The sequence below is a fragment of the Oryzias latipes genome, chromosome 3, assembly GCF_053564925.1.
Source record: "Oryzias latipes strain Hd-rR chromosome 3, Olatipes_Hd-rR_3.1".
NCBI classification, from domain to species: domain Eukaryota; kingdom Metazoa; phylum Chordata; class Actinopteri; order Beloniformes; family Adrianichthyidae; genus Oryzias; species Oryzias latipes.
In genome coordinates, this window is record NC_136239.1 from 22,064,984 (window position 1) to 22,080,111 (window position 15,128).

The window sequence follows — 15,128 nt, forward strand, 5'->3', positions numbered from 1 at the left end:
ACTGATGAGAAATGTCAAGAATTTGCAGAGCAGTTAAGACTTAAAATCAATATGATAAGATCTGACATATGCCAACACCATCCTGCATGTTTTAACTCTTACGACCATGTAATATTTAAGGACGCACTGGAAGATTTTGCCCTTGTTGTTGTGGTATTGCTAAAGAAAGTGACTTTACAATTAAAATCAAGCACGTGTTCCCTTGATCCCATTCCCGTTACTTTTTAAAGATATATATGGGTTCTGTGAAGAAGAGATCCTGGACATTTTCAAGTGCGCTCTCCAAGATGAAATCTTCCCAGCATCCTTAAAGACAGCCATGGTAAGACCCATCCTGGCCTTGCTGGCAGCATTTTCCTCACTCCAGTCCCCTCACTGTATTTGTTTTCTTTACCTTCTCAGTGTGTAGTGTACGTTTTTTTGGCACGCTTTCTCACTGTGTGCGTGGGTTTCTTTCTTTTAAATTGTTTTCAGCACGGAGTGGAGTGAGGTGAGCTGTCTGGTCCTGACTTAGTCCACGGCCCCTCTCCTCTCCTCCCCTCTTGCACAGGTAGTCGACTGGGCCTTCCTTTTGTTTTTTCTTTTATTGCCATTTTATTTGCTTATAAGAAGGTCAGAGTAAAAATTGTAACTATGGAAAGCTGCTGAATAGATTATAATTTTTTATGTTTTTTTTTTTTTTTTGTCACAGCCATTTGTTTTGGTGGCTCCACTAGGTCACAGTTGGATGGCAGCTAATTTTAATTTAGGGGACTTGGCAAATAACTTAATGCAGATCTTAACTTAAAAAAAACACACACCCAACACAAATACAAGTAAGACTGTTTTTTTTTCATAAAAAAACATTGCCAGAGTAAAACCTTTTCTATCTAGAATATGTGCAGAGACTTTAATCTGTGCTTTAATCACGTGTGGACTGGACTATTGCAATGCTCTTTTATCTGGTCTTCCAAAGCAATCTATCAACAGATTACAGCTTGTCCAGAATTTAGCTGCACTTGTTTTAACAAAGAAGAGAGTCCATATCACTCCTGTCTTGAAATCTCTACACTAGCTGTCTGTCAGCTTCAGGATTGATTTTAAGATTCTTCTTCTAGTTTTAGATGCCTTATTGGCTTGGGACCTTCCTACGTCTCTGACAAACCTTCCAGAATTCTTAGATCATATGGTTCTGGCCTTTTATCCCTTCCCAACGTGAGAACCAGGACTCACAGTGAGGCTTCCTTTCAGTTTTGTGGTCCTCTTTTGTGGAATATCTAATCTGAGGAAATGAGAGTTTCTGCCTCTCTGGAGATTTTAAAAGGCAAATTAACGACATCTTTTTAACTCGTCTTATGTCTGTTTTATTGTTGTTGCGTTTATCAGATGCGTCTCATGACTTTTTCCATGTTTCAATTAATGTTTATATATGCCGTCTTTGTTCAGCACCTTGTGTTCAACAGCATGTGGATGAAAAGTACTATATAAATAAATGGATTATTGACGAATTGATTGAAGTGACGAAATTCCTACAGATGGAGAACAAAATGATGTTTGGGGAAAAAAAGCCCCGACATTAATAGAAATGACCCAATTGCAAAATTCCAAAAGATCCCTCTCAAGAAGGATTTCGACAGCTTGGAATGCTACAGGTCAGTTTGTCTTTACTCCAACACTTGCTCTTTTGGGAGGTTTATTGAAAAGTAAAGTTAAAAAATCAAATAACCAAAAAGGAAAAATAAAGTATTTTATATGTTTTCTGTCGGGAAAAACCTAGGCCTGTTTGGATGAACAAATACCTGATGATGAGAAATGTTTTTCAGACCGTTATTCCCCAACACCCCTGATGATTTCTCAAAGCGCACTTGTGCGCCATGAAAATTGATGAATCAGATAACTATGGTACACTGGGGTTCTGTCCTCTTTCCTTTTTTACTTCTACCCTTCCTCTCCCCTATTCTTGATCATAATTTATCATTTAGTTCTCCATGCCTCTGTTTGGTGCAGTGCGATTCATGTATTGTCCCTCTTTTCCTCTCCCCTCCTGGGGAGTGGGAGTGCTTCCAGACTCCTGTTGTTTCATCCGTGCTCCAGTTCCTGACCGTTTACCTCGTCTCTGCTCCTGCTCCTACACCTGGCTGTGGATCCTGCCTCTGGCTCATCTCTGGCTCGTCTCTGCTCTGTACCTGACCGAGTACCTCGTCTCTGCTCCTGCTCCTACACCTGGCTGTGGTTCCTGTCTCCGGCTCGACTCGCGCCTTTGACTGTCCCCACAACCACGGCTGGATGAAGCTCGTCTGCTGGACTTTATATATGTAGTTGTAGATTTAGATAAGTTAATTCTTCTCTAAGAGTTCTGGTAAATCGCCTGTCCGTCCTGGGGGAGGATCCCTCCTTCATGTGGGAACCCCTGAGGTTTCTTCGTTTTTTCCGGAATCCGTTTTTTTTGGGAGTTTTTCCTTACCGCAAAGGGGGATCTAAGGGCAAGGATGCCAGTATAGCTTAGTCAGTTTGTTAGTTCATTTTAGTATTTTTCTATTGAACTCTTTGTATTCGTGATCCTTTTGATTTCATGTTTTACTTCGAAGCCCATCGAGACGACTGTTGTTGTGATTTTGGGCTATACAAATAAAATTGAATTGAATTGAATTGAATAAAAATTAAAAACATGTTCTTCAAATACAGTAGAGGAATAAAAAAGCCAAAAGTGCAGAACAGGATTTTTTTTTTTACTTTAAAACTTTGTTTCAGAAATTCATTGTAACTATATATATACACACTATACAAGAGCATACAGCCTAACAGATAACAAAGATGTCTTAAAACATTTTTTTAAATACATCTTGAGCACAGATAGCGAGTCTTGCAGATAAAAAGACTTCAGAGTATTAAAATAAAAGGAAAATCTTTAGCACGAGCGCCCCTTTTCTGCAGAAGAAGCGCCATGACTGAAATTGAATTCACGACTTTCCAACAAAGCAAGCCGTATTGTCTACATGCTACGTCTAACAGTTCAGTGACACTGAGCTAAACATACAAATATTCTCAAGGGAAAAAAACAAAACAAATCTTCGTTAATACATTTAAAGTAGATATGTCATGCCTTTTGAAGAAAAAAAAAATTAGGAAGATTTTCCTTATCTTAAAGGATTTTTTTAAACAAGGAGCTGCTTGTATTGTACAATTCTTAATGTACAATAAACTTGTAATGCACATTAAAATGAACTGGATGAAGAATATGTAAAACTTTCCTGGAGGGGGGAAATTAAATATGGAAGGACAAAAAGACTGCGCTGACAGGAGAGCTTTATAATTTGCAAAGACACTTGCGCTTCACCCCAAGTACAATTTACATTCATAGTCAGAAGAGGTTTTTTTTTCTTTTTTTTTATTAAAAACATTCCACGTGAGCAAATATAATTGTGCCCATAAGTCATTGCCATTTTTTAAATTGGTTTTTTTCTTCTTCAAAAATCTAACTTATGAAACAGCTCCTCGCAACCGGAAATACAGATGAGAACGGAATAGAGAACCTTTGTCTAAGCGGATACTGTGCTAATGACAAATAAGAATTGTTTGGGCAACGCAGGAAGAAGCCTTTACCAAAACTTCATGGAATCATGGCAAACCAATGAATAAAAGGGAGGACGTGGGAGTGACAACTTTAAAAAGTGTAGATTTTCCAATTTATGATTGTCACTATCAAATTGTCTTGTAAAGCGAACAAGTCCATAACAAAGTTATTTTCAGCATCGTACAACCAACCCAAACACATTTACTTTGACCCAAAAATGCACTTTGATCCAACTCAAAAGGGCTCCAAACTAACCAGCAATAGAAGCCGACTCTCCAGGGTTGGAGTGCTGACAACCTAACAGGAAAGATCATTCTTATGTCCTGATTGCCCAAATTCTGGCTTCACGGGCCCCACCAGCACATCAAGATATCTGCTACTCATGAGTTAAAATTGAGCATAAAAACAGAACAAGAGGAGAGAAAAAATAAAAACATCTTGAGGGGTAAAACCATTCCATTCTTTTGTAATAACTCAAAGAATGTCAGAGAGAAAGCAGAAACTGAAAAGCTGCTGGTGCCAGACGCGTCTCTTATGGAATCTGGCCGTCAATGTCTAAAAGGTAAACGTTATTACAGACTGCCAGAAATGTGCTACATAAATCATGATGCTACTCGTACATCCATCAAAGTACACAGTACAACTTCAAAATAAAACTCAGCCACTTTAGCAAGAATACTTGATAAGGAGAAGGATACTGATTACAGACGACAAATAAAATACTATTTAAAAAAGAAAAGGATGTTGACACGTCACTTTGAAAATGAATGCCCTCTAACCATAACACTATGTCAGATTTACAGGTAAGATACTCAAGAATGATTGTGTGCACAAAGAAGGAAACACGCCGATTCAACGCTCCGTTAGAATAACTCCTTTTACTCAAATATCCGGTTTTCATTTGGCTTGATTTGAGAATGCGTTGGACTGTGATGAGTCATGTTCCTTTAAAAACGAAAAAAAGGAAAACTACAACATAACTCACACAACCCTTCTTAAAATACATTTTACAAACGTTTGGAAAACACCTTTGAAACATCATTTTTTATGCCTTTTTTTTTTCCTTCCATCCTCACACTTTTTTTTTTCAAAAGACCAGTTTAACCAGAAGGAACCAACGTTAGAAACTTGACAGAGCTACAGAGGAATGCATATGTTTTCAACAGCTACAGATCGTAGGCTTACCTAAGCATTTCAATGTGGTCATGTCAGGGAGTCAAACATCCACACCACAGAGTTACAGGTCAGTCGCTTCCAGGAAACCTTCTGTCTTCGGTATCCATATAGTGTCTATGTCCGTCACTATTCACAGAGTCAGCACCGGGGGATGGGCTCGGGTGTGGAGGCTGTCAGAATCTTTCGTAGGTAAAACACCAGCACCAAAGACTTAGAATTTAGTGTGGAGCTGGTGTCTGGCTCCACAGCAGTCACTCAAAAACACGGGGGCTCTAGCTGGGTCCAGTTCTTTTAGTACGCTTACATTTAAAATTCTTTTAAAAAATGACAGCCCGATCTTTACAAATGCTTCCTTTAAAAGTTCTTTTTTTTTTCTTAAAGCAACTGTGGATTTAAAAAATAAAAACAAAGAAGAAAAGAAAAGGCAGATTTTTTAAAAGTAATGGCAATGTTGTAGTTTGTAATCCAAAGAGGCTTTTTACAAGCATGTTTTCAGTCTTCCTGCTGTCCCATTGCTAGAGCCATCGAGTAGAGTTCAATCTGGAGGTAAAAGGTCATGAAGGCGGAACTTCTCCCGAACGTGTGGTCGCACGTCCTCATTCTGACCAGAGGGGAAAAAGAGAAGAACCAAGACAAGAGTTGATGGTTTAGCGTGTGACCTAAAAATAACAACATTTACCAACTATGGCTGCTTACCATCTCAACTAACTTCTCCAGGAAGGGCACGAGTTTCAGCAGCTCGTTGTCATTCTTATCCATGAACCAGCTCTCTATGGGAATCCCATTGGACAACTATTGAGAAAGAGCACAATGTCTGAGGGCTTGATTTGGTACTATTAAATCAGCATATAATGTAGCTCCCAAATTAACACAAAAAATAGGGGGTAAAAATATTTATTTGAGCCTTTATTACACTCATAGATCAGGGATCTGCAATCTTTAACACCTAAAGAGCCATTTGGGTCAATTTCTCACAGGTCATGACCCCAGTAGGAGCAACAAAGCCTTATTTCAAAGACCCTTTAGAAAAATAAGCACTCATTTGTATTTATGTTATTGTTCATAAATAAAAGAAAGAAAAAGTACCAAATAGGATCATTTCAATGCAGCAATCTTAGTAATGTCAGAAATGTGTATATCAGAACTAAATCAATGACCCTCACCATTGTTTATAGACCATAAAGTTCTTGTATTTGTAGTACACCTTTGGTCAACTACAAAGCCACACAGCTTGGAGGACTGTTGGAGCATTATGGGTACTGTAGTCAGGAGCCTCGCAGAGTGACATGTTTTACAGTATCTGTCAACTGTCTGTCAAAAAGTTGGACTTCACTGACTATTATGTTTCGCTTGTTGCGCCTTATAGTCCCCAAAAATGTTTTTATTTTTCTTTAACCGGAGAGCCACAAAGAAGGGATAAAAGAGCAACATGTGGCTCCGGAGCCCAATGATGCAGACCTCTGTCACAGATGGGTTTTTTAATGAACCGAGTTTCTGAAACTATTTGATTTAATTAAACAAAGAACTATTTATCGTATTGAAAAAAAGAAAAGAAAACTTGAAAAAAAACCAACTTTCAATGTCTTATTGATAATCTGAACTTTGGTGTTTGTTAAATTTGTTTGTAAAGGACAGGAAATTGCAGACATGAAATAAAGAAATCTGTAGTTTTACCTGATATGCAAAGGCTTGCGGTGAATTGTCAATAATGATGGTCTTTGACAGATCTCTGCCTAAGATGTTGAGGTCCTTGATGTAATTTCCCTGGACGCAGACACAATGCTCACGAAATAACCTGTGTCTGCGGTTAACAGGAAAGAAAGATGGGGTAAAGAGAAGAAACAATAAAGAACCTCATGGCCAGCACATTTCATTACTCAGCAATCCCACCGGAAAAGATCATCACAATCTGGTTTTTCCACACGTACCTTACTAGCTGCTTTTTAGGATCCAAGATGTTGAGCAGTTTGTCTGCATACACCTTTTTAGAGGCTGTAAAAAGAATAATCTGGAAAAGACCACAACTTTTGAATTTGGGCCCAAACACCTGTATTGGCAGCAGTAAGTGGATTCTTTTTTACCTCGTAGATCTGAGACATGCGCTCCAGAAACTCCCTAAAGAACGGTCGCAGACGCACATACACCTGCAGCAGACAGAAGCACGATAAACGCCAAGATGTTCTGGTTAGTTACGATGGAAATATATATAGCAAGAATGCAACTTTTGCTACCATGAATAGACTTTTAATAACATCTGCCTACATCAAGGAGTCTTAGAAAAAGGTTTACCGCCCCCTTGTGGCACATCCAAGAAAATGTGAAGAAAGAAAAATAGAAGTCCTTCTATAAAGGCAGCACTAACCTGATAAATGACATCTTGGAAGAGGACAGGGAAGGTCAGAGCTGCGTCCTCCAGCTCGTTCAGGCTGCAGTGAACCAGCGTTTCATCCTGCAAAGCAGAGGGGGAATAATGCTGTCATGACACACTTTCACAGCCTGTGTGTTCAAAAGAAGATTGAAACCAACCAGGTCGAGGACCAAAGAGAACTCCGGCGTGCTGCGCGTCTTCAGTGGCAATGCTGGCTTACGTGTCAGCTGCTCTTCCGTCAGTGGAGGGACATGCTTGATGAAGAAATACCTGTGAACCAAACAGCACATGCACCTGCATTCAACAAACCCCCACAACGCATGAGCCCCAGTCACAGGTAAACAAATCCACTTTAGAGCTGCAGTGTTCTGTTAAAGGGTTTAGATCATTTCCCTGAATATTTCCCCCAGATGTCCTTCGAAAAAGACGATCATATAGAACCAGGCAGGGGGACAAACAGCTAGAATAATTATCTGACAGAAAACAAGTTCTGGACACCGGCAGCCTTCATTCAGGGAAGTGTTTTGCATCTGTGGGATCAAAACGACACATCTGTACCAGTTTGTGAAAGATCCATTTTGTTGCCCTTAAAATGCAATTTGTAACTGAATGAAATGACAGTACTAAACAAGCAGGACCTATCTCGACAAAAAACACACACTTTGGCCGCATTTACACTGCAGGTCTTGATGCTCATATCCAATTTTCTGACTATATCCGATTTTTTTGACGACCCGCTTACATCATCTTTTAAAAGTGACCCGTATCTGATTTTTGCATTTACACTATACAATGCTGAAAGTATCAAACGTAGACGTTCTGAGGACTACGTAGCAGTATTTCCGCCTTCTGCGGACCTCTTTCGGATTTTTGTGATTGCGGTTGTCATGGAGGCAACGCAGCGACGGAAGGTGGCGTTGCCTTGAGCGCTGCTGAGGTGATGCACGGGAGAGGAAATGAAGGAGGGCTGCTCAGCTCTCTCTGAGTTTTGAATGATGAAGTGTTTGCAGACGTTGTGCTGTCCGAACAGTTTGATCCAAGTGTTGAACCTTTCCTGCGCGATGACTTCTCTTTTCTGACCGTAGTCAGAAACACACGGGAGATTTCCTCTGGGTTCTCTTTTCCGTTCTGAACCCTCTGCCTCCAGAGTGGGTTAAGAAAGACTCCAAAACTTTTGGGCGAGACACCTTATTTTTGATTTACGGTTCTCCGACAGTCCCACGCTCCGCACTCACACCCCCCTCTCTCCTTACACACACACACACACACACACGCAAGCACGCGCGCTCACACACACACACGGTCCCCATCATACACGCCCCCCAAAGAAATAAACAGCTTCTAGCCTGTTCCATAGCAACGATGTCCCGCTTCATTAGTTACCGTTTGCGTCCGGACCGGACATAACAGCGGTTTCCAACTACGGTCTGAAGCCTTGAGGCTGAAAGGTAACACGCTGACAGCAAAATTAGCGCACAAAAGCACCTATAATAAGTCTTGTGATCTCAGTTGGTGGTGTCCTGAGTCGATGTCACTGACGTACGACTCGCATTTACTTGGGAATATCCGATTTGTCTGCTTACATGGCACACGCAAATGCACGTATCCGATTCGTTTCCGATTTATTTCCACATATGAGAGAGGCCTGTATCCGATCTGAACAAAACGGAATCCATGCACTTTTGTCCTGCTTACACATTCACCGATCATATCCGATCTGTGCCAAGTGAGAGGAAAAAAATCGGAATTGGGTCACTTGAACCATGCAGTGTAAAGGCGGCCTTAGAGTCAACATTTAATTGTTTTCCTCTCTCATACTTAGTTAAAATGCCACACTGCCTCATTTTTACAGCATCTGTTCAGGGGGAAATACTATCAGACTCAAATTCTATTTTACTCACGGGTCAAAGACTTCCCAGTCTTCCTCATAGGAAACCTCTGGTGGGACCGCAGGGGGAGGGACATCCACGTACGTCATTTCAGGACTGGCACCTGGAGCTTAAAAAGAGACAAACGTATATGATTTTTTCAAACTGTATCATTATTGCTGTATTTTGAACCAACTATCCTGATATTTTAAAGCTTTGCCAAAAGCGCCATCTACCTGTGAGAGGGGGAAGGTCAGCATCAGCTTCAAGCTCTGCTTCATCTATGGTGGGAGATGCCTCCAGCATGTGGGGAGGCCGTAAAGATGGCAGGTGTGAGACGCTGGAATAGAAGTGAGTGGTGGCACACACATCCTGTGTAACTGTGCTGCTGGGCATCTCCACCACTTCCTCCATATCCAGCTGCTTGACTATTTCTTCCGCCTCCAGCGCTTGATCAGGGGAGTCGGAGCCTGAGGAGGCTAAAACAGAAACGGCAAACAGTGATGCCAGAATTTTTCGACACACACTATTTTAGTGGAGCAAAATGTAGACATTTCTATTGCGTGACAAAGCAGATGTAAACACACAGTAGTCTTGTACTGACATGAGGAGCTTTCCTACCATTTTTAGCTGGGGAAAAGAAGTTGAAAACAGGGGAAAAGATGGTGCCAAGCAGGGTTGTTCTTGGGGGGCTGGCAGTCACTTCAACAGCAGATGCTTCCTCCAAACTACCATTGGGCTTCTTACTCCTGTCGTGGTTGGTTGCATCTGCAGAGAATAACTGGCATGATTAAGAAAGGGGGGAAACTCCACTGCATCCATTTTCCATGTGTTTGTGCGACACTCACATCCATTGACAGAGCCTTTCTTTCCTACTCTGCTAACCGTCCTCCGGGGTGTGTTGGTGATCGAAGGGGATGATGTGATGAGGTTGTTGTCCACATCACAGTGGAAGCGAGTTTTCTTGGCTGGGCATTCCTGCTGTATCTAGGGAAGAAACAAAAAACTCTTACAAGATTAAAATCTTCAAATCAGAGGAATGCAGAGCGCGTTAAGGAAACCACCACCTCTGGAGCAAAATCCATGAACTTGTGGGCGTTTGAGTAATCTTATCACTATAAGCAACGCATGACATGAATAAACAAACTTGTAAAATGTTTTGACAGTGCTGTCAGACGTTCAGAGCCCCCCCCACCCACACACACCTTTTAAAGCAGAGGTGTGCTGCACAAATCTGCCTAGAAGTAAACGACAAACCATACTCGACAAACAAAAAAACAGCAATAATTGAGTGAAGATGGAGGAAACTGGGGTATTCAATTGAATCACTAAAATCGGACATTTTACGCACTGATGACAGATTCTTCATTAAAAACGCGTTTTAAAGAAAATAGAACAATTTTCTTTGTAAAAAGTATCAGATGAGGTTACTACCAGATCCAAATAAACGAGTGGAAATCAAAAACAAACAGAGCACAGAGACAACAACATAACCATGGACTCATTTACCAGCGCTGACTAAAACGTATGTGGGATTTTCGCATTTCCATAAGGATGGTGTAGCATGGCTAATGTAAGAAGAATAAAGAAGTGTAACAGTGTTATCAGAGAGGAATCCAAGGGAAACATTTTTCCCTCCACTCTGTCTGATTCTTTAGGAGGTAAAAAAAGAAAAAATCTAAACATGTTATGGACTCAGATTAATGGTAATTATGTTATAGAAATGATGCAAAACCTTAAAAATACTGTTCCTTTGGAAACTCTTGGCTGAGCAGACTTTTCCATTAGTTTTTTTTTTTTTTTTGGTAACAAACTCCTGTCCTTGCACGCCAACTTTGTGAGCTAAAAGCTAAAATTAGACCAGTCGAAGTTCTCAGACAAGCTGCTGCATTCCAGCGGACATTTCTTGGGAAACATGACACTTTGCAACAAGACCGCAGAACTCAGAGACCTAGAGAGCGCATTGTTGAACGGAACCTAGCTTGTTCTAAATCTGGCTTACTCGAACCCGGTTCAGACTCAACGTGTGTTCATTTATGCTCCAAGGGTCATTTTCATTGTTGCATCAGTCTGTTCCAATCAATGTTCAATTATTGTGAGGATTCATTGTCTTTTGGAGTGGTGGTGGTGGTGGGGGGGGGGGGGGGGGGGGGGGGGCTTCTGACATTTTTTTGTGCAAAATAATCTCTAGCAGGCTGTTGTTGTCTTTATTCTTTTGTTTCTGTAAAAAGCAGCCACAAAGCAGAGCACCATTTCTGTGTGCAGCCTCCTGTTCTTAGCAGATGTAAACAATAACAGGCAAAAAGAAAAGTGTATATTTCTGGAAGTGGTCCATATGTGTTTCACTGAAAGATGTCAGTTAACCCTTTAACAGCGGGGGTGTTGCTGGCAACACGTGATCAACATGAGTCAGCTGATTCACGTAAAAGACTCTTTTCTCCTCGACATAATAAGCTGATTTACGTTGATTGCATGAGCACATTACCACGGTGGCTGCTCTTCTCTGCTTCAGAATTACCGTACGTTAATTGCATAAATGGTTGTAGAGTTACGGTACACAAAAGAAGGTAAACACTGGAGCTAAAGCTCCGGCATGAAAGGATTAAAGCAAAGTAAATGTATGAGGGTGCTTCTACTGTTTACATTATTCAATCTAATATTTTTCAAGAAACAAAAAAAACTATTTCCATGCTAGCAGCTAAATGTTGAAAACCTGGGTTGCATCTTCTAGGAAGGTTTTTACCTTGACAGTATTTCCTCTTATAAACTTCTTGATGGTGGAAAACAATCCACTTCGTTTTGTGGTAGGTGGGTCATCTTCAACTTCTGAATGCCTCCTCTTGGTTCGGGACGAGCGGCTTGCCAGAGTTGGGCTCGGCTGCTGAGACGCCTTACGCATTCTCAGCTTCATCGTTTCAGCAGTCACATGAAAGGCTGTTCAGAAAGAAACAGGAGGGGGGAAAACACATAAACTAAAGGAGAGATGAAGGACAGAACAAATCAAGACAACAGGTAGCAGAATGTGAAAAAAACAAACAAAAAAAGTTGATTTGGTTTAAAAAAAATAAACAAATACTTAAGGGCTGTCCTTTCTTCCTTTAATACTGAAAAATCTCTGGGGTACATCTATGAGCAGAACACTAACATCAGACCTTTCCTGCCAACATCTGGATACATTCAAGTTCCAATTACACTACAGAGCATCACAGCTGTTTTCATTCTCTTTGGTAAAGTATCTTTTTAAGCATTTGGACAATAACACATTCATTCTATATAGCTGAGTAACTTAACATCATTGGCGAGGGAACAAAACAATTCAAACAAGTTACAAGTTACATTAACTGTCAAGCATGCCAGGCTTTCAGTTACATAACAAAAAAAAAGTGTCCACAAGTTGTCATGAACGCTCACACACCACACGCTCTTTACATAATATACATTCTGCATACTGTAAATGTCCTCTTGAACATCTGTTTTCCATTTGGCAAAGCGGCACACAGCCATAAACATACCAAGTGTATATACCGCCGCTAAATCCTATACCCCCGAAAACACACAAGGGAAAATATGTACTTACTACCGAGCAGAAAAAAAGAAAGGGGCTTAAACTAAGAGTAAAGAACTTGTGCTGCTTGAAAATGCTATAGCATAAAGATTTAAAAATTAATAAATAAAATACAATCTCAAAATTACTTAGTTCTTGGCTTTATGCACATGGCAGTATGTTCTCCAACAGGAAAACACATCTTGTCCTCATATTCTTGTTGACACCTGCTGCCACCACTATCAATGTTTACTTTATAGATGTCTTTAAAAGTCTAGGAATATTGCTGTTAGGAGTCATGTTGGCAGAATTTTACACAGTAAGTACACACACAAAAATACACAAATTACAAGCTTCTCTTTCAAAATAAAAGCCAACATTTGGAACGCCCCTTTCTGCTTTCGTCGAAAGGCAGTGGACTTCACATTTACCATTTAGATTAAGTTGATTTTCAGGAACTGCAGACATGTCTTGTTTTTCTTTAGTCCTATTCAAATTTAGTCCAACAAAAAGCCTAAGGCATGTCTGACTGTGTTCAAAACTAACTCTGGAATTATGGCTCCTTTCCCACATTATTTTTGTAATTTGTATCACCTAACTTGCAAAAGAAATTTCCAGTAATAACTTGCATAGAGTACTAACTGGTAACAGTATTTTGTCTTGCAAAGTTGTATTCTTCCTAGTTTTTTTAAGCACATGATCTACTCTCACATGAGGCAACCAGTCGACAAGGTGTAGATTCAGCCTTGTTATTTTATCATCAAAAACGTTGATCAAGTGAGTTTTTTTTTAATTTGTTAATAGATAGGCATGCAGTATGAATTCATAACTACTTTTTGTTCATTTCCATTAACATTTACCCCCCCCCCCCAATAACATTTTTCCAGATAGTAGCAGAAAGGCTGATGCCTTGCAGACATCCACCTTTGTGGACAATCCGATTCAAAGCCAGGGTCATGCATGAGGCTAGGTGTGTGAGCAGGAGAGCGGGAAATATGAGTGTGCAACTGTATGAGCATTCTAGCCGACGCTAGTAGCTCCAGAGACGCAGTAAACGGACGAGAAAGAAAGGGCTTACCAGCTAGGTTTGATGACATGAACACCGTGTGGTGACAACCTGACAAGTATCTCTCAAATCAAGTCCAAAGTGTGTTTAGCGGCTCTAACGTCACATACAATAAACATCAATACTACACGCCGACTCCCAAGAGTAAAAGCTAATGTTATCAAAGCACAGGACGCGAAAGAGATTGAGACTAAAATGGTTATATTTCTTAAATATATATGTGTGTAGAATCGGATTGCGCTGTTTAAAGCCTGGCACTTCAGTTGATTGCTGCAAATGAAGCTGCCTTAGCAAGAAACGCTAATATCATGCTAGTTAGCCATGATTGCATTTGAAACCGTGAGTAATCAAACTATAAGTGAGTAGTGTATTGGAAATATAAATTCGTTATTTGAGGTAAAACTGTACCTTGTAGCATAGTTATATCATCACGCACAGCGAAAGCCTCAGAATTCTTTCTACCGTTAAATCAAAGCTCACCCCATTAGTCACGTTACCCTGATTCCCCGCTAAAAACTCGCTCTGGTCATTTTCGATTAGATGCGTAAATGTTTATGTTACTTATCGAACAAACATTAATGTCTGGCTGGCTGAACGGGGGTTTCCTCAAACAATATTAGAGATAACGATGTTGCTAGCATGCTAACGTACACAACATCTTAAAAGCTCAGTTATGGAATGCTATATTTGGACGTTAGCCTCACAGTGCTAACAAACACGTATAACCTTGCGATAGATAGTAATGACCATTTGCGGTACAAACGTTTATATATATTACATTTTAAAACAACGCGGGGATAAATGTTAACGTGGCAGTCCAGTTTATACTGACGGCTAACGCAAATTTTAAATGACATGCTGAGATAACCAGGAATTAGCCAGGTTCATGGAAGGCCGTACTTCAGCCGTCCTCCTTAGCTTAGCACAGCTAGCTTAGCCTGGAACCACCGAGCATTCCTGAAAACTGCGCCGGGCTAACACGCTCCCAGGCTTGAAGTGGAATTATTCCCCGCTTACGTAAACCGACATTCCACAACCGCAAACCGAGGAAAGATGCAATAACATGCTGGTTAACATTAGTGACTTACTTGAATGTGACCCGCGGCATGTAGTACAGATAACGATTCAAGGCAGATAAACCATCGCAACACAGGCACTAGTTGTTTTTTTTTTGCAATTAGCTTGTAGTTTGTCCGCGTATCTACCGCTCAAGCACCGTCTTCGGATGACACACCGCTGTTACCAGGCGCCATTTCCCGCCTCTGCTCAGTCTCTCCTAAGCAGATACCCGTATGGGACAGACACACCCCCTCTTACCTCCACAAACACAGCGCCGTCTCCAGCCGCCAAGGCATCAGAGTCAACAAGACACAAGAAGAAAAGCACTTCTGTCGTCTTCATAAAACGCTTTTATACATCTATTTTCTCGTATCTGTCGGAAAAAGAATCACGGCCGTTTTGGAAGATATTCAAGCATTTGAGGATGCACCAAAATCACATTTTGGAGGCCTTTTTACAAAAAGCCAAAAGAACAATGAATTACGAAAGATAAA

The 15,128-nt window shown here is 40.6% G+C and overlaps 1 protein-coding gene across 4 annotated transcripts; it reads right to left on the reverse strand.

Annotated features, from left to right (window-relative positions):
• Positions 1-2,687: 2,687 nt before the first annotated feature.
• On the reverse strand, positions 2,688-15,070 carry ctdspl2b (CTD (carboxy-terminal domain, RNA polymerase II, polypeptide A) small phosphatase like 2b). 4 transcript variants are annotated; one of them, XM_078944447.1, is made up of 13 exons: positions 14,893-15,070; positions 11,709-11,899; positions 9,814-9,952; positions 9,587-9,733; positions 9,202-9,444; positions 8,999-9,095; positions 7,256-7,367; positions 7,092-7,178; positions 6,811-6,873; positions 6,658-6,737; positions 6,404-6,530; positions 5,426-5,521; positions 2,688-5,330 (listed from the first exon to the last, which is right to left on the reverse strand). In XM_078944447.1, the coding sequence occupies exons 2-13, from the start codon at positions 11,874-11,876 to the stop codon at positions 5,265-5,267; spliced, it is 1,425 nt and encodes a 474-aa protein (XP_078800573.1). In that variant the 5' UTR covers positions 11,877-11,899; positions 14,893-15,070; the 3' UTR covers positions 2,688-5,264. The 4 variants fall into 4 exon arrangements, with proteins under 4 accessions (XP_078800573.1, XP_004067077.1, XP_078800572.1 ...); XM_004067029.5 differs by lacking the exon at positions 14,893-15,070 and adding an exon at positions 14,664-14,876; XM_078944446.1 differs by lacking the exon at positions 14,893-15,070 and adding an exon at positions 13,984-14,102.
• Positions 15,071-15,128: the final 58 nt, after the last annotated feature.

Coding starts and splice junctions, on each gene's coding strand:
- ctdspl2b (XM_078944445.1), bottom strand. Junction 9,445..9,586: donor CTTTTCCCCAGCTAAAAATG/GTAGGAAAGCTC, acceptor TTTCTGTTTTAG/CCTCCTCAGGCTCCGACTCC. Junction 6,874..7,091: donor TCCAAGATGTCATTTATCAG/GTTAGTGCTGCC, acceptor TGTCTGCTGCAG/GTGTATGTGCGTCTGCGACC.